Raw genomic sequence first — 24,988 nt, forward strand, 5'->3', positions numbered from 1 at the left:
AGCCCCTAACTGCACATACAGAACAAACATAAACAACATGCATGCCAGTCTTTTCTGGTTGAGGGTTGACGAGAGATTAACTGCTTCTCTTCTAGTTTTATGAGAAATATTACTGTGGTGAAAAATCTAGATTGTCTGCATAATCAAATAACATTCAGCTCAGACACCCATACATACCCCACAATACATACCACCAGGGGTCTCTTCTCAGTCCCCAAGTCCAAAACAAATTTCCGGCAACACACAGTTTTATACAGAGCCATGATTGCAAACAGCAAATGTACCTTGAAAAAACAGATTAAAAACACACTAACACACACATCATTTTTGTTGTTGTATTTTTTGTATAATTTTTTAGTTGCTTTGTTTGTATATCGTTGTATTTAAAATGTGTGTGACTGTCCTTGTCTATCAGTGTTTTGTTACTTGTCATGTTTTGTGTTTTTTGTGGACCCCAGGAAGAGTAGCTGCTGCTTCTGCAAAAGCTTATGGGGATCCAAATAAACAAATAAACAAACAGTGAACTCAGCCAGATGTTAGTCTGTACCAACTACAAAGACTTTATGATCGTGTGAAAAATGTGTGTTATGTATACAGCTCGTGGACTGTGGGATGGGAACTAGAGTTGGATGATTTGAGGACACACTATAAAACTGAGGAAAACATGACTTCATTCTGATTACACAATAAACTCTGATTTCAACTCCACTTATGAGGTTCACTGGTGGTCACTTTCATCAAACTACCAATACGTGTCTTTAACATAAATTTTGCATCATTAGAGAATATTATATTGTGTCCTTTGGTATTGAAACACTATACATTTACTTTTCAAATCTCCAGCTACTGTTTCTAAATGAGTTCCTCTTCTTCCCCATGCAGTGGCCAATGGAGGGCCTCCGTCCTCCTCCCAGGGATCTGACTCTTACTCCTCGGCCTCCTCCCTGTCTTCCACCCCCCTCAGCTCCCTTAGTGGTCTCTCCCAGGTCCTCTTCCCCCCCGCCTTTGGCTCCGACATGGTGGACGTCTGCATCTCCACTGAGGACCGCTCTCGCCGCACCAGCAGCTCCGAACGCACCGCAGAGACCGCCATGCAGACTGACCTACACCCCCCCTTGGACTCTAACGCACCCCACTCGCCTCATGGAAGGCTGGTTGCCATGGAAACAAGCCGGACGCTAGGCGCCACTGTGATTTTGAAGGACACACCAATTCGGGGGAAAGGAGAGGGTCCTGTGGAAAGGGGAGGGGCTGGAGATGGGGGAAGGGGCAAAGGGGGGATGTTGTCACCAGGGGAACAGGACGTGGCGCARGACTCCCCGAAAACGGCGGTGCTTATGGCCCTGAGCAGACCGAGAAAGCCCATCAGACGATCCCAGAGCCATATCACAGTTACAGGTGAGGAGCAAAACTATGATCAGTTCATGTAAATAGTTCCCAGTCCACAGCGTATGATCCGCAAGAAATCCAAAGGTCTAAGAGAACAGAGGCCATGGAATCATAAATGGGAAATACATTGTTGTCAAAAAACTGTTTTTGGAATGTATCCCTCCCTCCTGTTTTTGATACATGAATAGGCATAGCTGTATATTTAATCCTAACCCAGAGCAACTATCTCCTTCGCCACACTAGAGTTACCCAGAGTTCAGTTCAGTGCCTGTGGCTGTGGGTGCCTCTGGGTAATGAGATACGCCCTCTGAGCTTTAGGGAGATCCCCTCTGAGCTGGAGTCTGATGACCTGCACACGACCCCACTGGCCCTCCCTCTCACCAGGAAGTCAACGAAAACAACACTGAAGCCTTTTTCACACTATAGGGCCAACCCGAACCAAACTGTGTTGGCCAGGACATTTTTATTTCACATTGTCCTTTCCAGCATGGTTTCAGAACTATGGTGTATGCTTAACCAGGCCAGCATTGCACAGCTCGACTTGGCTCAATAGTGTGAATCAGGCAGTACTGTCTGAGGGTGCATTTCAATAGTCTATGCTCTCCTCTCCTTCAACTGCACTGATCTGAAAACAAAGAAAAGGTGAAAGCAAAATGGTGGTGATACCGACAGTCGTGGCCAAAAGTTTTGAGAATGACACAAATATTAATTTCCAAAGTTTGCTGGTTCAGTGTCTTTAGATATTTTTGTCAGATGTTACTATGGAATAGTGAAGTCATAAGTGTCAAAGGCTTTTATTGACAATTACACGAAGTTGATGCAATTAGTCAATATTTGCAGTGTTGACCCTTCTTTTTCAAGACCTCTGCAATCCGCCCTGGCATGTTGTCAATTAACTTCTGGGCCACATCCTGACTGATGGCAGCCCATTCTTGCATAATCAATGCTTGGAGTTTGTCAGAATTTGTGGGTTTTTGTTTGTCCACCCGCCTCTTGAGGATTGACCACAAGATCTCAATGGGATTAAGGTCTGGGGAGTTTCCTGGCCTTGGACCCAAAATATCAATGTTTTCTTCCCCGAGCCACTTAGTTATCACTTTTGCCTTATGGCAAGGTGGTCCATCATGTTGGAAAAGGCATCGTTCGTCACCAAACTGTTCCTGGATGGTTGGGAGAAGTTGCTCTCGGAGGATGTGTTGGTACCATTCTTTATTCATGGCTGTGTTCTTAGGCAAAATTGTGAGTGAGCCCACTCCCTTGGCTGAGAAGCAATCCCACACATGAATGGTCTCAGGATGCTTTACTGTTGGCATGACACAGGACTGATGGTAGCRCTCACCTTGTCTTCTCCGGACAAGCTTTTTTCCGGATGCCCCAAACAATCGGAAAGGGCATTCATCAGAGAAAATGACTTTACCCCAGTCCTCAGCAATCCAATCCCTGTACCTTTTGCAGAATATCAGTCTTTCCCTGATGTTTTTCCTGGAGAGAAGTGGCTTCTTTGCTGCCCTTCTTGACACCAGGCCATCCTCTAAAAGTCTTTGCCTCACTGTGCGTGTAGATGCACTCACACCTGTCTGCTGTCATTCCTGAGCAAGCTCTGTACTGGTGGTGCCCCGATCCCGCAGCTGAATCAACTTTAGGAGACAGTCCTGGTGCTTGCTGGACTTTCTTGGGCGCCCTGAAGCCATCTTCACAACAATTGAACCGCTCTCCTTGAAGTTCTTGATGATCCGATAAATGGTTGATTTAGGTGCAATATCCTTGCCTGTGAAGCCCTTTTTGTGCAAAGCAATGATGACGGTACGTGTTTCCTTGCAGGTAACCATGATTGACAGAGGAAGAACAATGATTCCAAGCACCACCCTCCTTTTGAAGCTTACAGTCTGTTATTCGAACTCAATCAGCATGACGGAGAGATCACCAGCCTTATCCTCGTCAACACTCACACCTGTGTTAACGAGAGAATCACTGACATGATGTCAGCTGGTCCTTTTGTGGCAGGGCTGAAATGCAGTGGAAATGTTTTTTTGGGATTCAGTTCCTTTGCATGGCAAAGAGGGACTTTGCAATGAATTGCAATTCATCTGATCACTCTTCATAACATTCTGGAGTATATGCAAAATGCCATCATACAAACTGAGGCAGCAGACTTTGTGAAAATGTATATTTGTGTCATTCTCAAAACTTTTGGCCACGACTGTACAGTAACAGGTATTTGATTTTACCCGATGGCTACTTTATGCAGATGAGGGAAAGGACACAAAGAAAGTCACTTCAGACTATTGAGATGCACCCCGAGTCATACTTTTGTTAATGTTATCCAGATGACTGCGGCAGAGGTTTCAAAATAACAGTGAATGTAACCATCTGTGTACAATACATCAATATTACCGGGTTCTTGTCTACTAGGAATGATTTACTGGAGAGGGCAGAGAATGTGACTGGATGAGAGATGAACAGTCTTTAACCTCTTACTGAAGAGTGTATCATCCACTTGTATTGGCCAGTGTGAGCATAGAACCATGCAAAGTCTAATGAATTATACTTTGAAATAACAAACACATACAATTATTTTTGTCATTTTTCTCTGTGAACCTCAATCTGGCAAAGGTACATCCACAAGCAAAGCATTTAACAAAGACCCATTTAACAAAGACAAAGAGATTACTTGTAACAAATGGGCTTTTCACATGGTAGTATTTGATTTAATTTAGTCAATTTACTTTAAAGGTGAATATGCAGAAATCGTGCCGCCATTTCCTGGTTGCTAAAATGTATATTTTAGATTTTTTACTTTATTTATCGATTTTCAGATATAACAACAAAAACAGTACAACCGCAACCCCTCATTCTCCCATCCATCCATCCATACATCCATCCCCTCCCTCCCTCACTCCCTTCCTCCCTCCCAACCACCCACCCCTCAAGGCATCTATAAAAGTAAGTTAAATAGGAAAGAAAAACAGAAACTAACAGTAATAGAAACAAAAACGATGGGGGAAAAAAGTTCAATAAAGATTATCAGCACAAATGACCACTAGAACAGACATGACTTGCTTACCAAACTATGCAAGTTACACTATGTAAAAGGCAGGCTCGCCACGTATTGTATTAATGGGGACCAGATTAAGTCTAACTTTTGTCGGGACCCATGCACAGTGTACCTAACCTTCTCCAGAGGCAGAGATGACATCACCTCCTTAACCCACTGCATAAAGGAGGGCGGCTTTGCAGTCGTCCAGTGAAAGAGGACAAGGCGGCGAGCTAGCAGAGTGGCGTGGTAGCATTCTGGTCTAGAGGAAGTTCCCCAAAAATGTCAGTGACTGGGTTGGGGCTAACAGTTGTATTACACATATGTGAGAATGTCTCAAAAATGGGGTCCCAGAGGCCACTCAAAGATTGGCATGACCAAAACGTGTGTCCCACAGTCGTCATTTGGGTATATTTTTGCCAATCTGTCATTTGAGTAATGGAGACGGTGCAAAACCTTAAACTGAATAAGCCCATGCCTTATTCAAAATGATGATGTGTGGGTACACTCAATACTTTGTTGCCATATATCATCGGGTAGCTCGCCACCTATGTCTTGCTCCCATGCAGATTTTGTATTTGCAAAGAAAGGCGGATTMATGTTCTGTATTATGTTGTATAATCTCGAGATTGCGCCCTTCAGATAAGGGTTAAGATCTAAGCACCTCTCGGCTGGACACTTAGTAGGCTCGAGTGTAAATTAATCTAAATCTTTTTTTGGCAAAGCTGTGAGTGCAGGTATCTAAAAATGTGTTGGGTATTGGGAATATTACGGTCAACCCTCAGAGTATCGAATGAGACCAACGTGTTATCAACAAATAGGTCACAAAAATAACACCAGACCGCTCCTGTGCCAGAACTGGAATGTCGTGTCAATCTGTGACGCTGGGAAGAGATGATTAAATGTTAATGGAGAGCAGCCGCTTGCTTGTTTAAGGATAAAGTGACTTCGGAATTGGGACCAGATTTTAAGGGAGGGTTGCTAAAATTCTAAAAGTTCACCTAATTTCAGTTTATGTGACTAAATAAGCAATGTAGTGTAGAGAATCAATGTACATTCTAAACCGCTGTGAAGTATTTTGTCAACAACCAAAAATATTGTATTTTCAGCATTTTGAAAGATGCAAAAACTACATTTAAGAACGGGAAGCATAGAAATAGCACACATATAACAGATCTACAGTGCATTCGGAAAGTATTCAGACCTATTGACTTTATCCACATTTTGTTACGTTACAGCCTTATTCTAAAATGGATAAAAATTAGTTTTTTTCTCATCAATCTACACACAATAAACCATAATGACAAAACAAAAACAGGTTTGTAGAATKTTTTGCAAATGTATTTWAAAWWWWWTATTTATCGTATTTACATGAGTATTCAGACCCTTTACTCAGTACTTTGTTGAAGCACCTTTGGCAGCGATTACAGCCTAGAGTCTTCTTGGGTATGACTCTACAAGCTTGGCACACCTGTATTTGGGCACTTTCTCCCATTCTTCTCTGCAGATCCTCTCAAGCTCTGTCAGGTTGGATGGGGAGCGTTGCTGCACAGCTATTTTCAGGTCACTCCAGAGATGTTCGATCGGGTTCTGGGCTATGGCTGGGCCACTCATGGACATTCAGAGACTTGTCCCAAAGCCACTCCTGCGTTGTCTTGGCAGTGTGCTTAGGGTCGTTGTCCTGTTRGAAGGTGAACCTTCGCCCCAGTCTGAGGTCACCTCCTTGACCAAGGCCCTTCTCCCCTGATTTCTCAGTTTGGCCTGGCGGCCAGCTCTAAGAAGAGTCTTGGTGGTTCCAAACTTCCTCCATTCCAGAATGATGGAGGCCGCTGTGTTCTTGGGGACCTTCAATGCTGCAGAAATGTGTTGGTACCCTTCCCCAGATCTGTGCCTCGACACAATCCGGGCTCGGTGCTCTTCGACCTCATGGCTTGGTTTTTTCTTTGACATGCACTGTCAAATGTGGGACCTTATATAGACAGGTGTGTGCCTTTCCAAATCATGTCCAATCAATTTAATTTACCACAGGTGGACTTCAATCAAGTTGTAGAAACATCTCAAGGATGATTAATGGAAACAGGATTCAGTAGTTCAATTTCGAAAAGGGAAGGGGTTGGAATACTTTCTGAATGCACTGTACTTCTTCTTAGACTGGCTTTCAACGAGAATGACAGATATATAACTCACATTTCTATGTCAATTTGGTTGGGTTTCCCAAAAATGTGCAGCTTTAACAAGTGAAATTGTTCTGCTCCTTAACCACTCATTTGATACCAGAGCCTTCATGTCATAACTCTTCCTAACTGTTAGGAGTCGCCTGATATCTCCCATCTATCCTACAGCATACTGAACAAAAATATAAACACAACATGTAAAGTGTTTGTCCCATGTTTCATTAGCTGAAATGAAAGATCTCAGAAATGTTCCAAACGCACAAAAACGCACAAAAATTCCAAAAATTTGAGCACACATTTGTTTACATCCCTGTTAGTGAGTAATTCTCCTTTGCCAAGATAATCCATCCACCTGACAGGTGTGGCATATCAAGAAGCTGATTAAATAGCATGATCATTACACAGGTGCACCTTGTGGTGGGGACAATAGGAGGCCACTCTAAAATGTGCAGTTTTGTCACAGAACACAATGCCACAGATGTTTTCAGGGAATGTGCATTTTAAATGCTGACTGCAGGAATGTCCACCAGAGATGTTGCCAGAGAATTGAATGTTCATTTCTCTACCACAAGACACCTCCAATGTCGTTTTAGAGAATTTGGCAGTACTTCCAACCAACCACAGAACCGCAGACTAGTGTAACCACGCTAGCCCAGGACCTCCACATCCGGCTTCTTTACCTGTGGGATCGTCTGCAGCCACCCGGACAGCTAATGAAAAAAATCAATTTTGTGGGGAAAACCGAATTCTGATTGGCTGGGCCTGGCTCCCCAGTGGGTGGACCTGGGACCGAAGAAGGTGGGTCTATGCGCCCCTGCCCAGTCATGTGAAATCCATATATTAGGGCCTAATTGATTATTCTTTATTAACAGTGTACTGGAAACACTCAACCATTGCTACTCCAACTTCYGGGATGCCTACAAGGCCCTTCCCTGCCCTCCTTTCGTYAAATCTGACCACGACTCCATTTTGCTCCTCCATTCCCATAGGCAGAAACTCAAACAAGAAGTACCCGTGATGAGGACTATTCAATGCTGGTCTGACCAATCGGAATCCACGCTTCAAGATTGTTTTGATCATGCAGACTGGGATATGTTCCAGGTAGTCTCCGAGAATAACATTGACGAATATACTGATACGGTGACTGAGTTTATCAGGAAGTGTATAGGAGATGTTGTATCCTATTAAAACCTACCCTAATCAGAAACCGTAGATAGATGGCAAAATTCGCGCAAAACTGAACGCGCAAACCACCACACTTAACCATGGCAAGTGGACTGGGAATATGGCTGATTAAAAACAGTGTAGTTATTCCCTCCGCAAGGCAATCAAACAGGCAAAGCGTCAGTATAGAGACAAAGTGGAGACGCAATTCAACGGCTCAGACATGAGTTGTATGTGGCAGGGTCTACAGACAATCACGGACTACAAAAGAAAAATCAGCCATGTCACGGACACCGACGTCTTGCTTCCGGACAAGCTAAACACCTTCTTCGCCCGCTTTGAGGATAACACAGTGCCACCAACGCGGCCTGCTACCAAGGACTGTGGGCTCTCCATCTCCATGGCCGACGTGAGTAAGACATTTAAGCGTGTTAACCCTCGCAAGGCTGCCAGCCCAGACGGCATGCCTGGCCACATCCTCAGAGCATGCRCAGACCAGCTAGCTGGTGTGTTTACCGACATATTCAATCTCTCCGTACCCCAGTCTGCTGTCCCCACAGACATCAAGATGTCCACCATTGTTCCTGTACCCAAGAAAGCTAAGGTAACTGAACTAAATGACTATTGCCCCCAAGCACTCACTTCCGTCATCATGAAGTGCTTTGAGAGACTAGTCAAGGATCATATACCTCTAGCTTACCGGCCACCCTAGACCCACTTCAATTTGCTAACCGCCCCAATAGATCCACAGACGAAGCAATGCAAACTGCCCTATCCCATCTGGACAAGAGGAAAACCTATGTAAGAATGATGTTCATTGACTATAGCTCAGCATTCAACACCATAGTACCCTCCAAGCTCATCATTAAACTCAAGGCCCTGGGTCTGAACCCCACCCTGTGCAACTGAGTCCTGGACTTCCTGACGGGCCRCCCCCATGTGGTGAAGGTAGGAAACACGTCCACTTCGCTAATCCTCAACACTGGGGCCCAACAAGGGTGCGTGCTCAGCCCCCTCATGTACTCCCTGTTCACCCATGACTGCGTGGCCACGCAAGCCTCCAACTCAATCATCAAGTTTGCAGACGACACAACAGTAGGGGCTTGTTTACCAACAATGATGAGACAGCCTACAGGGAGGAGGTGAGGGCTCTGGGARTGTGGTGCCAGGAAAACAACYTCATGCTCAACGTCAACAAAACAAAAGAGATGATCGTGGACTTCAGGAAACAGCAGAGGGAGCACCCCCCCTATCCACATTGACGGGACTGCAGTGGAGAAGGGGAAAAGCTTCAAGTTCCTCGGCATACACATCACTGACAAACCTAAATGGTCCACCCACACAGACAGTGTGGTGAAGAAGGCGCAACAGCGCCTCTTCAACCTCAGGATGCTGAAGAAATTAGGCGTGTCACCTAAAACTCTCTCAAACATTTACAGATGCACAATTGAGAGCATCCTGTTGGGCTGTATCGCCACCTGGTACGGCAACTGCACCGCCCACAACCACAGGGCTCTGCAGAGGGTGGTGGGGTCTGTCCAAAACATCACTGGGGGCAAACTACCTGCACTCCAGGACACCTACAGCACCCAATGTCACAGGAAGGCCCAAAAAATCATCAAGGACAACAACCACCCGAGCCACTGCCTGTTCACCCCTCTATTATCCAGAAGGTGAGGTCAGTACAGGTGCATCAAAGCTGGGACCAAGAGACTGAAAAACAGCTTCTATCTCAAGGCCATCAGACTGTTAAATAGCCATCAATAACACATTAGAGGCTGCTGCCTACATACATAGACTTGAAGTCACTGGCCACTTTAATAAATGGAACACTAGTCACTTTAATAATGTTGACATATTTTGCATTACTCATCTTATATGTATATACTGTATTCTGTTCTACTGTATCTTAGGTCTGTGCYGATCTGACATTGCTCGTCCATATATTTATACTACCGTTCAAAGTTTAGGGTCACTTAGAAATGTCCTTGTTTTTGAARGAAAAGCAAAAAAATTGTMCATTTAAAATAACATGAAATTGATCAGAAATACAGTGTAGACATTGTTAATGTTGTAAATGACTATTGTAGCTGGAAACGGCAGATTTTTKAAATGGAATATCTACACACAGTAGGCGTACAGAGGCCCATTATCAGCAACCATCACTCCTGTGTTCCAATGACACGTTGTGTTAGCTTAGCCAAAAAAGGCTAATTGACCATTAGAAAACCATTTTGTAATTATGTTAATACAGCTGAAACATGTTGTTCTGATTAAAGAAGCAATAAAACTGGCCTTCTTTAGACTAGTTGAGTATCTGGAGCATCAGCATTTGTGGGTTCGATTACAGGCTCAAAATAGCCAGAAACAAAGAACTTTCTTCTGAAACTCATCAGTCTATTCTTGTTCTGAGAAATGAAGGCTAACATAGTCTTCAAACATAGTCTGGGACAGTTGTGGGATGCGATAGATCCTAAATTAATACAACCACTAGCATAAAAAAAGCATTTAAAAAAACGCTTTATGCAATGTGCCGGACATAACAGATCAGAACATTTAGCTTGAAATGTTTCCAAAYTATTAGGGTAATTCTTCACATTATAAGCACAGCAATGCGCACATGGYAGTAGGCTATAAGCGGAATGTTCCATTAGCTGAAAACACCATTATCAAAAGTGACCGCAAAAGCAATTATGCATGTAATGCTTTTATTATAAAGGTGCATTTTTGTGATGAAAATTATCTTCCCCAAACTTTACTCAAGCGCTGCTTATGTATGCCAGTTTGCTCTACACCACTTGTAAAGCGGATTAATGAGCTTTATTATATTAAGAAGTTATTTGGCCACTTCAGTTGTGATACAAACCTTGTCAAAACCATATAGGCCTATCAGCTAGGCTACATGAGGTGTGCTACTATGAATTGAAAAAGTTGGGGAAAAAAGCATTGTTTCTTATGCTTGGCATCATTCACAAGTGATAATATATCATTCACAAGTGATAGGCTAATATTGTCACCCATCAGACTATTCCTGATTTAATCTTGTCTTTACATATACTAAATAATATGTGTAAAATTATCATGCACCTGCATCGAAACGGGCAGCGGGCAGCGGGAAAAAATAAATGTCATCTATGCACTTGAATATATCGAATGGAGGACGGTAGGCTAAACTCCTGTTGTAAATATAAGCAATGTGCTTAATATTAGGAAAGGTGAGAAATAAATACAGTAGACCTAGCCTATAGAAAGCTTTTTAGTAGATGCCATCACTCTGTTTTCTCGCGCAAATGCATAGCCTATAGAAATGTTGTGCAACATGAGCTCATGGGCTCTCATGAAGTGTTTGATTAGATTTCCAATTACATTTGCATTGACGTCAGAGTGATTAGAGGGACAATAGAGTGCTGAGGACCAGGCAGTTAGAAGGTTTGGTAGGCTATTAATCTTGGGGGTAGGTGTCCCGCTAGCGGGATTGAAGCCGACAACATCCGGGGGAAATTGGAGGGCGCGCAATTMATATTATTTTTTGTAATATTAAACATTCATGAACATCTTATATCATTTAAAAGCTTATGTTCTTGTTAATCCAGCTACATTGTCAGATTTCAAAAAGGCTTCACGGCGAWAGCATACCATGCGATTATCTGAGGACAGCGCCCCACATCAAGATATTTTTCAACCAGCACAGGCTTCACAAAATCACAAATAGCGATTAAATAAATCACTTACCTTTGAAGATCTTCCTCTTTTGTTCAATAAAATTCTTCTTTAYATGCCAAAAAGTCAGTTTAGTTGGCGCCATTGATTTCAGTAATCCACTCGTTCAAAATGCAGACAAAGGAGTCCAAAAAGCTACGTCCAAACAAGTCGAACAACGTTTCTATTTAATCCTCAGGTAGTCTAAAATGTAAATAAACTGTAATATTTAACACAGAAAGTACTATGTTCAATAGGAAAGGACCATTTGTAAGCACATGCCTTCTCCCTCGCACGCCGAAAGACTGATTTGGTCCAGGTGCTCTTCCAACAAAAACACCAAATACTTGTTAGTTTTTCAAAAAAGAACCCTGATACCTTGAATAACCTTGACTGTTGACATCTCGTGGAAGCCATAGGAATTGCAATTTGGGTGACGGACATAGGGGTTTCCAATAGGTTTCCATAATAAGAGCCTGGGAGCTGAATTAACTAATTCTGGTCGGATTTTCTTGGGATTTCCGCATGCCCTATCAATTCTGTTATAGTCTCAGACATTGTTTTAACAGTTTTAGAAACGTCAGAGTGTTTATATCCAATGCTACCAATTACATGCATATCCTGGCTTCTGGGCCTGAGTAACAGGCAGTTTACTTTGGGCACATCAGTCAGGCGGAAATTCAGGATATTGCCCCCTAGCCCTAAGAAGTGACCAGCAGCAGCATCAGAGCTTGGAGAAGCCTAATTACCGTGACTACATGGAATTTGACTGCCTTCATGACTCGTGACCACCAGTGTGGCGGCAATACGGTCACCGCAACAGCCCTATTCATCAATGTTTGCTTCATTCATGTGACTGACCATACTGGGTCATTCTTCTCTCTAAACTGAGACCTTGAAACTGCTTCGTTCTCAAAACAAGGGTCTGGGCATACTGCCAAATTCCAGATACTGATAGTGAGGATTTGTCACTTGCATGAACACAGAAATTGGTTATTAGAAAAGCACAAACAAAGCATTTTCCGTCAGATTCCCCCCTCTTATCACTCAATCTGTGATAATTATCATTACATTTTATAGGTAAACCTTAGCTTATAGCTTCTATCATACGGTTCTATACTTTTAAGTAAGGGAAATCAACACATAAAACCAGACACTTCATCATTTCAAACCCTTCATTCTGGGTTGTACAATTCTTCTTGTAAAACCATGGCTTAACACATTTGCTTCATACAGTTACACATATGCTTCATTACACAATTTCATTGATGGATTCTGGCAATGACATTTCTGCTGGAGCTTTTGTCGCGAGTGTCATGTTAATGACAGATCGGTATCTCAATGCATTTCTGGTCTAAAGTACTATAGATTTCGCAGCGTGCAGACCTCCACAGTWATCCCGATACCTCAAAATCAGTTAAGGGCACAGTTGTCCACCCCCCTCTCTCCCGGCACTCATTCTTCTGCCGTTTCAGTTCGTCCCAATGGTACATGTTAAAAGTGGATGGCCCTTGATAATGTCCCGATTTTCTCTCACCTGAGCCGCCACTGTCCTTTACAGTCCATTATGTCTTGTTCATTTTCCTACTAGTACACCAGCAGCATGAGAGAAGTTAGGACGAGATCTCTCTCCATGCTCACTCCACTTGGACTCATGTGGCATGAGAGGCATGAGATAAAAGGCAGTTGATAGCTTTGAGTGGATGCGGTGTACTGGCTGCTGGCACGGACTCAGGTCTCACGGTAGAAGTAAGGACTATAGTGAACGCCATTGTCGCAATTACTTCAGCCGGTTAGAGGGGGTGAGGTTCACACTGTTCTCGGACGATTTATCCCTTCCATGCATCTAAATACCATCTGTGGTCACATTCACCATAAACTCGAGAGAGAGGACAGACCAGAACAACAGTTTAGTTTAAGGCATTTCTGATTCAGGAAATCCAGACAAATTATTTACTTTATGACACATTTTTCACTGTATGACAAATTATTACTACTACCAATATTATTAATACAAATATCTAAGACAAATGTCAAAGAGAAAACCAACACACAGTTAAAACAATTTATTTTCTCAAAATTGGCTTATACTCCCCTATCATGGCAATCTCACTGCAGAGTTACAGGGTGAGGAAGTCAGAGGGCTAATCTTTAGGGATATATCACAACTATCCAGCAGACCCAATCTGGTGCGATTTTTTATTGAAGCAAGACAAAAACAAAGTAAACAAAACAACAGCAATACACTTCTTCATATATCACTCGATATACTTCATATATCACTTAAGATGGGGAAAACTTAAATCTATTTTGAGTAACTGTCAACCACTACCAACATATTTCTTATTTTTATAGGCAGGCATGTGAACAAAATCTATTTGCATATTTACCAAAGGCCCCCAGGGGACTGGTAATGCCCCCTTTGGACTCACATCGTGATTCATGCATCCCCAAAAAACAACACTGCCTGTTAAATCAAAATAACAAATACAATTAGAATTACAACCCTTGATGACTCCATCTTAACTTAATTGTATCCCATATGGTAATTCAAGGAACAGTAAAAAAGACTAGAGACAGGTGTCCCATATTCAGGGGCAGCGCTCACTCTCTCTCTTTCTCTCGTTCCCGAATCACACACAGGACTGTTGATAMATTCTAAACTTCTTCCTAATTTTCTAGTGTTTACATAGCCCATTTAAATCTCAGCCAATGTCTCTAGTCTTTCTAGCGAGGGTGATCAGGTCTCACCAGGAAGTCAGAACAGAGGTCAGAGMTCATTCAAGCCCATTAAGTGATTGTTTGTTTCCCTGTACCTCAAACATTATTTAAAGATATTTCAAACATTTTGTGTACCTGATTTACATTGTTTTTTTCAGTACATTCCTTATGAAGGTGGGTTGTGTGTGGGTGGGTGCTGGCGTGTGTGCGGTAAAAATTGTAGGGTAAAAACAAACTAAATGGCCATGCCTTACTTAATTTGGGAGCTCCCTCAACAGCTGGATTCGGGCACCTTTACACTGCACAGTACAGTCTCAATAACTGCTCTCCTAAGGCACCTGCATCAGGAAGCCCCTCAAAGGGAAAGACACAGAACCATTGGAAAACATTTAAAAAAGACTTGGTAGTGGACATTCCATACGTTCTGGAAGAAAGAAAATAAACATCTTAATCGAGTTTACTGCATCTTGTGCAGGAAGTCTTGATAAACCCATGYGCATACAGAATTATACTTCAGACACATCAGATGATACAGTGTCCTGTCAAGCTGAATAGGCACCTTTTTAAAGTAAACAGTCYCAGAGCTCCTCTCTTGTAATCATTGTCATTYTGACCTGTTGCATTCACATACAGTTCTGTACAAACTGTCCCTGGGACATAAACTAGTCAAAATATGAAACCTGCTAGGACCTTCAAAAGGTTGGTGCAGGCTTATCAGCTCAATATTCGTTAMTAAAACATTTACTTGGAACTACTTATACTGGACACAGTTCCATGTAATGGAAACAGATTATTGTTTTAGATGACATTACTTACTTAAATCAATGGACACAGTTCTATGTAATGGAAACAGATGATTGTTTTTGATGAAATTACCTTCTTACTTAAACCACTGGTGCTACCCAAACTGTAGAACTGAGTAATAATAATTGGAAATTGTCAAAAACGTGTCTTATTCAATTMMTTATTCATACCTCTGTCACAAATTTCTCCACTGTGTCCCTTACAGCCTGTTTGAGTTCAGTGTGTACTGGTGGCTATCTATTGTTCCACAGGAAGCTTATCTCTAACCCAAACACCAGACAGCGGCCTCTAATTTAATATCAGTYCCAATGCTCAATCCTTCTGTTCGTCATGTGACCTTGTATTAAAACATTTACTTCTTCAAATTACTAAGACATTGCATTATTAGAGTGCAATCTGAAAGCCAATTACCATTCACTTTGTTACTTTCACTAGTCTTCATATCTGTTTCCCTCAACTTGGACTACCTTCCCAATAGGAAGACCTTCTCAATCTAATACACTCTGATCGCACTTTCTGTTTCATACTTATTAAATGTCCATTATTTCAAGATTAACATGTGATTTATAAAATACAGGGTATGGGGTTTATTTCAAAATGTGAATGTGAATGTATTACCAGGGTGGTGAAAATCTCATAATAGTTTATAGTTGTATTGGTTACGGGTAAGTTAAGTCCCATACAATGCTTTAACCTTATCTTTATCACATGATCTGTAATGGGACCACCCTGAACATTTCTCAGAATACCTTTTACTTTACACCACTTACGTACATCTACGTGTGGGTGTGCAAGTTGATTATTATTATTAATATTGTTACTTCATCATCTCCAGTAACCCATTCTAATCAATATTATGTTACTTTATCTCTAGTAACCCATTATACATTTGTGTTACATCACAAATTCCTCCTCTACACCAGTGTTCCAGTCATACAGGGGTTTAAATATTCACTCTAGTGTTCCATTTAACAGCATATTCAGAAATAATACTCTCTTCTTTCGTATCTCCATACAGAATCCCTATTTATCATTATACATCTTTAGTTATTCACATCCACACCACCTACAACGATCACAGCGCAGCAGCCCGAGAGGTACACATATCATGTTCTCGAGGAAATGTCAGTGTCCGTGGGCATCAATGAACTTCATTGTTTCCAGCCCTTATCCATCTCAGCTGTTGCCCTCTCAAACTTTTCAATGGCTTCTCGTGTCAGTGCTCACTACATGTAGATTGATGGGCGGTGGTGTTCACTATATGTATCGTCAACGGTTCCTTATGGTTTCTTGACCACATAGACACTTCTCTTATAAATGCCTACAGACAATTGTCAGTGGAGCCTCCTGCCCTCACTTTAGCCTTCTCCTAAGACTAGCTTGCCGCTACTTYCTATACATTTATAATAACCGTAGATAACGTAATAGATTGGACTCAGCTAACAGAACTGGTTGGAGTACTTATTCAGACACGCACAGTAATCYCCCATATTACCTCTTTCACACCCAAGCTAGTCCCCTGACAGCTTCCATTCACTCAGTACTTAATAGTCTTATTTATCCAAATTCCAATCCCTTTATTATCCTAATTTCACTCCTCTTGTTATCCAAATTTCAATCAGCTTAACACGCCCCTCCACACTCACACAACTTTCACTTAGTACTATTCCCAAACACACTCAGTAATCTCCCTTATTTCTCCATGTACCTCTTCAATTATTCTCTTGTCGTTACTTCCTATGCACCATATGTATCTCCTATACATATAGAATAGCACCTTGTGCTATTGTTAGTCACTGCAGAACACGTACTGTAGACACTTCTCTTATAAATGCCTACAGACAGCTGTCAGCGGGGCTTTCCATGGTACCGTTACTTGCTCTCGCTGTAGTCTTCTCTCTAAGTCTGTCATATGTATCACTACCACGGTTCTTCCATAGTCTCTACAGTCRCCATAGTCTCTACAGTACCTATGCTCTTTATAGTATCTATAGTCTCACGTCTCTATAGTCTCTCAGTGTCTATAATCTTAGAAGTTTATGTAGTCATAAATGCTATGGTCCCTATAGATTCTATAGTCTTGCTGCATACATATAGAATAACAGACGCACTTTCCCACATTCACTCAGTACTTATTATGCACATTTCAATCAGCTTACTATCCGAATTTCAGTCACTTAACTAATATTCCTTAACATCCAAATTTCAATATTTTAATATCCAGATTTCAATCAGCTTAATAGCCATATTTCAATCCTGTTATTAWCCCAATTTCAATCATCTTAATACTTTCCACACTCACACAACTTTCACATAAACATTCACTATACTCACACATCTCACATCCACATTCACTTCATGCTATTACTTGACTTAAGACTAGTGGTACCCTCCTCCATTTTTATGTTTCGTTTTATTGATTTTATTATAATGTTTTAAAATTTTTATACAAATTCATTTAAATTGACTTACTGAAATTAGTTGCCGTGTCCCTCAATTGTTTGCGGATGTTGTGTCTCCTCCAGGCAGCTCATAGCTTTTGGTCAGATGGGAATTTTCCTCAAGCTTCATAAAATGCGGCATTGGTTTTCCTTGCAGACCCCCACTGGAAAGCTCCGCATGCAGAATCAATCATCCTGATCATTGACGCCAAATTGTCGTGGAAATTACCACCAGGGACAATCAAAGTCAATCTTGAATGAATCATCCTTTATTATCAGCGCGCTGGAGAGGTTCCAACCAACTCAATGCACCAAGTACAGATGTCAATCAGGAGCTCCACCTGGGGTAGTCCCGTTAGTTCTCYTATATASAGACAAGTTATATTTGCAGGATTTAGCTTATTCATCATTCATAATTAATTCATCATTAAAGTTTGCTTCATTCATGTGACCGACCAATACTGGGTCATGCATGTGAGGAGGGTCGTTCAGTCACTTGCATGAATACAGAAATTGGTTATTAGAAAAGCAAAAACATAAAATGTTCCATCACACTATGATAGGGCAACTATGTAACCATGATAGGACATCTATGTACMCATGATAGGGCTCCTATGTAATTCTGATAGGGCATCTATGTAACTATGATAGAAGCCCTATGTCCAACAAGCTCTCACAGTCTCACGTCAGAATTAGATGTTCATCCATGTTGAAGTTGTTGCAAAGTGTTTAAAGTTAAGTTCAGGCATTAACTCCAAAATCTTAAGTTTAGGCATTAACTCCCAATGGTTAGGTAAGAGTTAAGGTTTGGGATAGGGTTAAAAAAAAAATCCACAAAATATATTGTATTACTGGATTTTAACTTTCAACCTTTGGAATCAGAGGCAGATGATTACACCCATTTGCCATTCCCATCCACAACACCTGAAAAAAACCTACTTGAAGGTAACAGTGCTCACTGTTGCCCCCTAGTGGCTGGTTTCGACGTCATCTCCCGACATCCTCAGACATGGATGGATGTCGAATACTAACTTGTATCATGGGTGACCAGGCTTTCTGTCAGTTTTCCCTGACCTAGGGCCCACACCAAAGTTTCCTGGGGATCGCAGGGCCTTACTTGATTTGACCGTTCCCCCTAACCACCAAAGGACAAGCAACAGCTGCAGAAGAAGTGAAGAGTAGAGGGAGTGCTAGTCACAATACAGTATATTATGATGTCACTTAACAAATCACGAGGTGGTGCATTAACCTTGATCTCTATCCATGCTGCTCCCTCAGAGGACAAGCAGAAGAAGAAGAAGCAGGGAAAGGAGAAGAGTGCAGGAGAGAGAGAGGGCAGCAAGACCCTGCAGCGCTCCAAGACCTTCGTCAGCCTCCTTTTCAAGAGAGATGCACGGAGAGACATGTCCAGGAACAGAAGAGAGAGAGACACATCACGGGACAGTAGAGAGACAGGGACAGGGGACTCCCACAGGGGTCGATTTAAATCACCCTCCCACCATGCTGACAAAGGTGAGAGGACCAAGATACACTGGCACAACTTTATAGAAAGACACATCCTACATTCACTTGGACAACCACACAAACACATGAATGCATGCATGTTAGCAATCAGACACACAAAAGCACCAGTCCTTCCATCTCAGACTGGAGACCTTCACGCCCATATCCCTGTTTAACCCTGACCATAGCCACGATCCTAACCCTGACCATAGCCACGACCCTAACCCTAACCCTAGCTTAATGCCCAGATCCCGGTTCAACCCTAACCATAGCTCGACCCTAACCCTAGCTTCATGCCCACATCCTGGTTCAACCCTAATCATATATCGACCCTAACCCTAACCCTAGCTTCATGCCCACATCTCGGTTTAACTCTAACCATAGCCTCGACCCTAACCCTAGCTTCATGCCCACATCCTGGTTCAACCCTAATCATATATCGACCCTAACCCTAACCCTAGCTTCATGCCCACATCCCGGTTTAACTCTAACCATAGCCTCAACCCTAACTCTCAACCACAACCCTAACACTAACCCCACTGTGCAACCCACGGTTTGATACCAGCATAAACAGAAACCCTCTTAAACCTAACCCCACTGGCTATTATACCTCACCCTTACCTCTACCAACTCGCTAGCGTCGCTAAACAGATGTTCCCTAATCACTCTCTAGCATTTTACTACTACTACTACTCACTCAGTAGCTCTGTAATTTTGTGGTTCAGAGAACAAGCACATTTTCTGTCGCTGTGTTATTTGACCAATGTGAACGTTCATTGTGTGATCATGTTGTTCTATATATCCCCGGATATCTGACYCCCTGACTCCCTAGATAAAGAGAGGGGTCGTCCATTCCAGCTGCTGACCGCTCCAAGGGAGACCCGTGCTGGGGTGAAGGACAGCAGCCCCCTGCTTCACCCTGAGACCCTGGGACAAGTGGAGAACATGGCCAGGAAACTGCTCAGTCAGGACGAAGTCACWGCAGTCATGAGACACTGTAAGCGGGTGAGTCACTGAGCCAAAATGTCAAACTAAGTGAAACACTGTAAATGGGGCTGTTCTGAGCTGTAATGGCTAATGGAGACATTTTAAGAGTAAATTCTGAACCAAATTGGCAGACTGAGACACTCAGAGAGGGAAAATGCTGAGCTGTATTGACTGTCATAAGACAATGCAGGTAAGTGAGTTCCTAAAACAAAACAGCATATTGAGTGAGACACTGCAGAGCTACTGAGCCGGAATGGCTGTCTGAAACAGTGCAAGGGCCAATCCAGAAACAATTCCTTGCCCCTCTTCCTAGACCTTACCACTTTGATGTCCGTAGAAATGAAAGAATCAGACATACCCACCACAGAAACAAAAATAACAAAGCAAGAAAATAACATTATTTCAATCAGGCACTTGTGAGTGTAAGTGTGTGTGTGTGTGTGTGTGTGTGTGTGTGTGATGCGGGGCTGGATGCGGGGCGGGATGTCACGAAATGGTCCCTTGAAGTCGTCAGGACATTGAGTCATGGTCCCCTAGAGGTTTTGTCTACAGTAGTTCCCTGTTGGCCCTGGGGTCGTCCCTGAGGACGTTTTTAAGACTTTCTTGGTACGTTGTGTCATGGCCCCCCGAGGACGTTTTGTCTTGTTCCCGGTTTGTCCCGGGTATGTTTTTTCAGGACATTCTTGTAATGTTGTGTCATGGTCCCCTGGAGGTTTTTGTCCAGTTTCTAGTTTGTCCTTGGGACGTCACCTGATGGTCGCAAAGAAACGTCCCCCACCCCCAAAAAATGTGTTCTACCCAGGGCACACACACCCTAGTTTCATTATACATCACACCTTGTTACTGTTCCCAAGCCCATCAAGGCCCTGATTGGTGAACCGTTGATCCAGTCACAGCTCGCTGTCTTTTGACAATGCTAGGGACACAGACAGCTTTTAACTTACATATTTGACACACTTGTTTGTTTATTCATACAGTAATTTAATATTATTATTTTATATTCTGAAAACATAGCAACCATGTTCTGTGTATGTTTGGTGTGACATTGATGGAATATTCTCCTWGCCCTCAGAAAACTAGACACAGGAGTGTTGTTCCCATGAAACATGTCTAACATGTTATATTAGTTTCTTAGGAGGTTTTAACTAACATACATAGAATGTTCCCCCAACTAACGGAAAACTGGACACTCAAACATCAGGGGAACATTACGGGTAACATAAAAAAAACTTTCTCTCCCTAGAATTGTTAGCTGGGATGAGCCTGTCTAGTGGATTTAAGCAACGTTCGCACGCTTTCTGGCAGCCTTCATGGCAGGGATCAGTTATTTTTGCCTCTGGCGCACAGCTTGAGGAAGATGTTGGTTCCTCTCAGATTCAGACATACCTACCACTTTCGGAGCAGCTAACAGTGAACAGACTGTACCCATAGTACTGTAGACTGATGAGTTTCATGTAAAGTATGGTTTCCTGTGTGTGTCTGAATGWCTGACAATGATTGGTGTGTCCGCCGGCGTCTCAGACAAAAGACAGATTTTCCACGTCATTTACAGATGTAGGATCTTAATTTGAGCCAGTTTGCGACAGCAGAAAAATAATCCTGCAGCAACAGGAAATGTGAATTATTATGTGGATTATAATTAATGGACATTTTTGTAGGGGTTGATACGTACATTTTTCGTTAGGGCAAATCAAGTCTGAAACTCAAATACACTACAAGTTGAATTTCCTATCTGCAACAAAAKAGTGATTMAATTAAGATCCAACACCTGTATGACAAGGGTCAAATATCGGCCATCATCTGATCTCGCTCTCCCAGTCTAGTGATATTTTTTGCTATAGACAAAAGGGTTAGTGATATGTGTCTGGTATTGTATGGAWGTTTTTAAATAAACAATGCTTCTGATGGAGCTCCTCTCTTTCTCTCTCTATCCGTCACACTCACTCGCTCTACTCCTCACACCAAAATGATCAACTCCTCAGATTTTCCTTCAGAACTCTGCATAAGCTATCAGGGTGGCATCATCTGTACCTTGTCTCAAATCCACACAYGTGCATAGGGGGTAGAGGGAAGGGAATAGGGGCTTGACCTAGGGGTACATTTTTTAAGATGAATACTGTGAATCTTCTCTCACCTGTCCAGTTGTTTCAGATGTAGGAAAGGAAAACAACATTATTTATTATAGACTATTAAGATGAACCCTCTCTCTTTCTCTCTCTCTGTATCAGTTTATGTTGGCGTGTGTGGTGGAGGATCTAGTACACCCTCTACTGGCCATACTGGACCGACCTGAGAAACTACTACTGATACGAGAGATCAGGTGTGTGTGTGTGCGCGCGTGTGTCCGTCCATGCGTGTGTTTACATGTGGGATGTTTGTGTGTGTGTGCTATATGCTAGTGTGGTTAATGCACTCCATGGTGTGTCACTACTACTGATACGACAAAGCAGGCGTGTGTGTGTGTCTGCGTGTGTAGTTCCTCTCACCAAGCCTCTCTCTGTCTCTTTCCAGGATGCTGATCCCTCCTACAGAGATGGGCCGTTTTGACAGTATTGTCATGCCCTTTGAACTGGAGGCCTACGACATACTGAAGAGCCGCTCATGTAAGAACATCAAAAATATCCGGGGCGCCAGTCTGTTTCTGCTCTAGTGCTAACTCCTTATAGAAGAGGCAGGTGGCAGCGGGAGGAGGTAGGGAACTGGTCTGTCTGCYCAATATAAAGGATCAAAATTGGCAGAGGAACAAAAATAGCATAAATAGGAAAGTACAGTTGAATACATTTARGTTGGAGTCATTAAAACTCGTTTTTCAACCACTCCACAAATTTCTTGTTAACAAACTATAGTTTTGGCAAGTCGGTTAGGACACCTACTTTGTGCATGACACAAGTAAYTTTTCCAACAATTGTTTACAGACAAATTATTTTACTTATAATTCACTTTATCACAATTCCAGTGGGTCAGAAGTTTACATACACTAAGTTGGCTGTGCCTTTAAACAGCTTGGAAAATTCCAGAAAATKATGTCATGGCTTTAGAAGCTTCTGATAGGCTAATTGACATCATTTGAGTCAATTGGAGGTGTACGTGTGGATGTGATTATTCGAGGCTCTAACTTCAAACTCATGTGCCGTCTGTATGCTAGGACAGTCATGGAGGAAAAAGACTCAAGAAAAGGAAACTAAGCTATGACCCTCAGAAAAAACATTAGACCTCCACGAGTCTGGTTCATCCTTGGAAGCAATTTCCAAAACGCTGAAGGTACCACGTTCATACTGTACAAACAATAGTACACAAGTATAAACACCATGGGACCATGCAGCCGTCGCTCGCTCAGAGAAGGAGACGCGTTCTGTCTCCTGAAGATGAACGCACTTTGGTGGCGAAAAGTATGCAAATCAATCCAGAACAACAGCAAAGGACCTTGTGAAGATGCTGGATGCTGAAACGAGTCCTATATCGACATAACCTGAAAGGCTGCTCAGCAAGGAAGAGCCACCGCTCCAACCTGCCATAAAAAAGACCGCAACGGTTTGCAACTGCACTGGGGACAAATATCATACTTTTTGGAGAAATGTCTGATGAAACAAAAATAGAACTGTTTGGCCATAATGACCATTGTTATGTTGGGAAAAGGGGGAAGCTTGCAAGCCGAAGAACACTCATCCAACCGTCGGAAAGATGGGGGTGGCAGCATCATGTTTGGGGGTGCTTTGCTGCAGGAGGGACTGGTGCACTTCACAAAATAGATGCATCATGAGGAGGAAAATTATGTGGATATATTGAAGAATATCTCAAGACATCAGTCAGGAAGTTAAAGCTTGGTCGCAAATGGGTCTTCCAAATGGACAATGACCCCAAGCATACTTCCAAAGCTGTGGCAAAATGGTTAAGGACAACAAAGTCAAGGTATCGGATGGCCATCACAAAGCCCTGACCTCAATCCCATAGAAAAAAAACTGAAAAGCATGTGTGAGCAAGGCGGAGGCGCTACGAAGAATCTGCATCCAGTTACACTAGCTCTGTCCAGAGGAATGGGCCAAATTCACCCAATTTATTGTGGGAAAAGCTTGTGAAGGTACCTAGGCTGTAAAACGTTGACCCAAAGTTAAAACAATTTAAAAGTAGATGCTAGCCAAATACTAATTGAGTGTAGTGTAACTTGTCTGACCTCACTAGGATACGTGATGGCACCGAAATAAAATGGACAGTATTTGGGGCATTGCAAATCGCAGCTCATGCAGATTTTTGTGTGCGAGGATACGCAATCAAACTTAGGAGTACACTTTGTTCGATGGTATTAGCCCTCGTATAGCCTGTTTCTGGACTCTAGGTCGGAATGGCTAAAAAAGCATAGACATTATCCTTAAAAATTGACCCTAGAAAAGCATTGTTGAAGATCTGGAGAGACTTGGTCAAGTTCAATTTGCTAATATATAATACTCTTAATACCTTGTCTGGATTTCTATTCGGTTAGATAGCATTTAATTGTATGTTAAACTCACAACGCATAGGTTGAAAGATACATGTAAATATGGCGCGTAGAAATCAGAAGAGTGGTGGCACGCAGAATGGGTGGGGATGGGCAGAGGAAAGCTGGGGTTGTGGAATTGTGGAACTGACGACAAGTGGGAGTGGAGAGTTTACTATCTAGGTGTGGGGGATATAATGACGGTCAATTAGACAAATGTAAAATAACCATTCCCCCGCAAAATACAGTTTTGAATGCTGTTAACATCAATGACTGTTTGCCATCAGGCTGAGTACATAGCAGGGTGCTTGTACGCGTGTGAATGCACTATGTGTGCTTCAACGCCAGCGGTGCACACACCTTAGGACTATCACATGTAAATAGTGCCACACTTGCCATAAACACATACAGTTGGCCTTGCTGTTTTGTTTTTTGTTGTCTTGATTGTCTTTGTTTGTTTGCATTGTTGTTTTCCTTAATTGTGTCTTTTGTTCAGGTTGGTCGCATTGGTGACAGTGGCTTGGTGGTGGGATGGAGTTGGGGGGAGTAGAGGGAGTTTTTTTTTGGGGGGGGGTAATTTGTTTGTATTCTAGTATTGTAT

The 24,988-nt window shown here is 42.5% G+C and overlaps 1 protein-coding gene across 1 annotated transcript in view; it reads left to right on the forward strand.

The window, feature by feature from the left end:
* Nucleotides 1–24,988, forward strand: part of LOC111977947 (PDZ domain-containing protein 7-like) — a 50,757-nt gene that overhangs the window by 13,630 nt on the left and 12,139 nt on the right. The window contains exons 7-12 of the mRNA XM_070448704.1: nucleotides 883–1,398; nucleotides 18,705–18,938; nucleotides 19,762–19,934; nucleotides 22,145–22,236; nucleotides 22,428–22,519; nucleotides 23,553–23,647. Coding sequence (XP_070304805.1) covers nucleotides 883–1,398; nucleotides 18,705–18,938; nucleotides 19,762–19,934; nucleotides 22,145–22,236; nucleotides 22,428–22,519; nucleotides 23,553–23,647 — 1,202 coding nt within the window. The remainder of the gene's footprint in view (nucleotides 1–882; nucleotides 1,399–18,704; nucleotides 18,939–19,761; nucleotides 19,935–22,144; nucleotides 22,237–22,427; nucleotides 22,520–23,552; nucleotides 23,648–24,988) is intronic.

This window comes from Salvelinus sp. IW2-2015, linkage group LG18 (genome assembly GCF_002910315.2).
Source record: "Salvelinus sp. IW2-2015 linkage group LG18, ASM291031v2, whole genome shotgun sequence".
Taxonomy (NCBI): Eukaryota; Metazoa; Chordata; class Actinopteri; order Salmoniformes; family Salmonidae; genus Salvelinus; species Salvelinus sp. IW2-2015.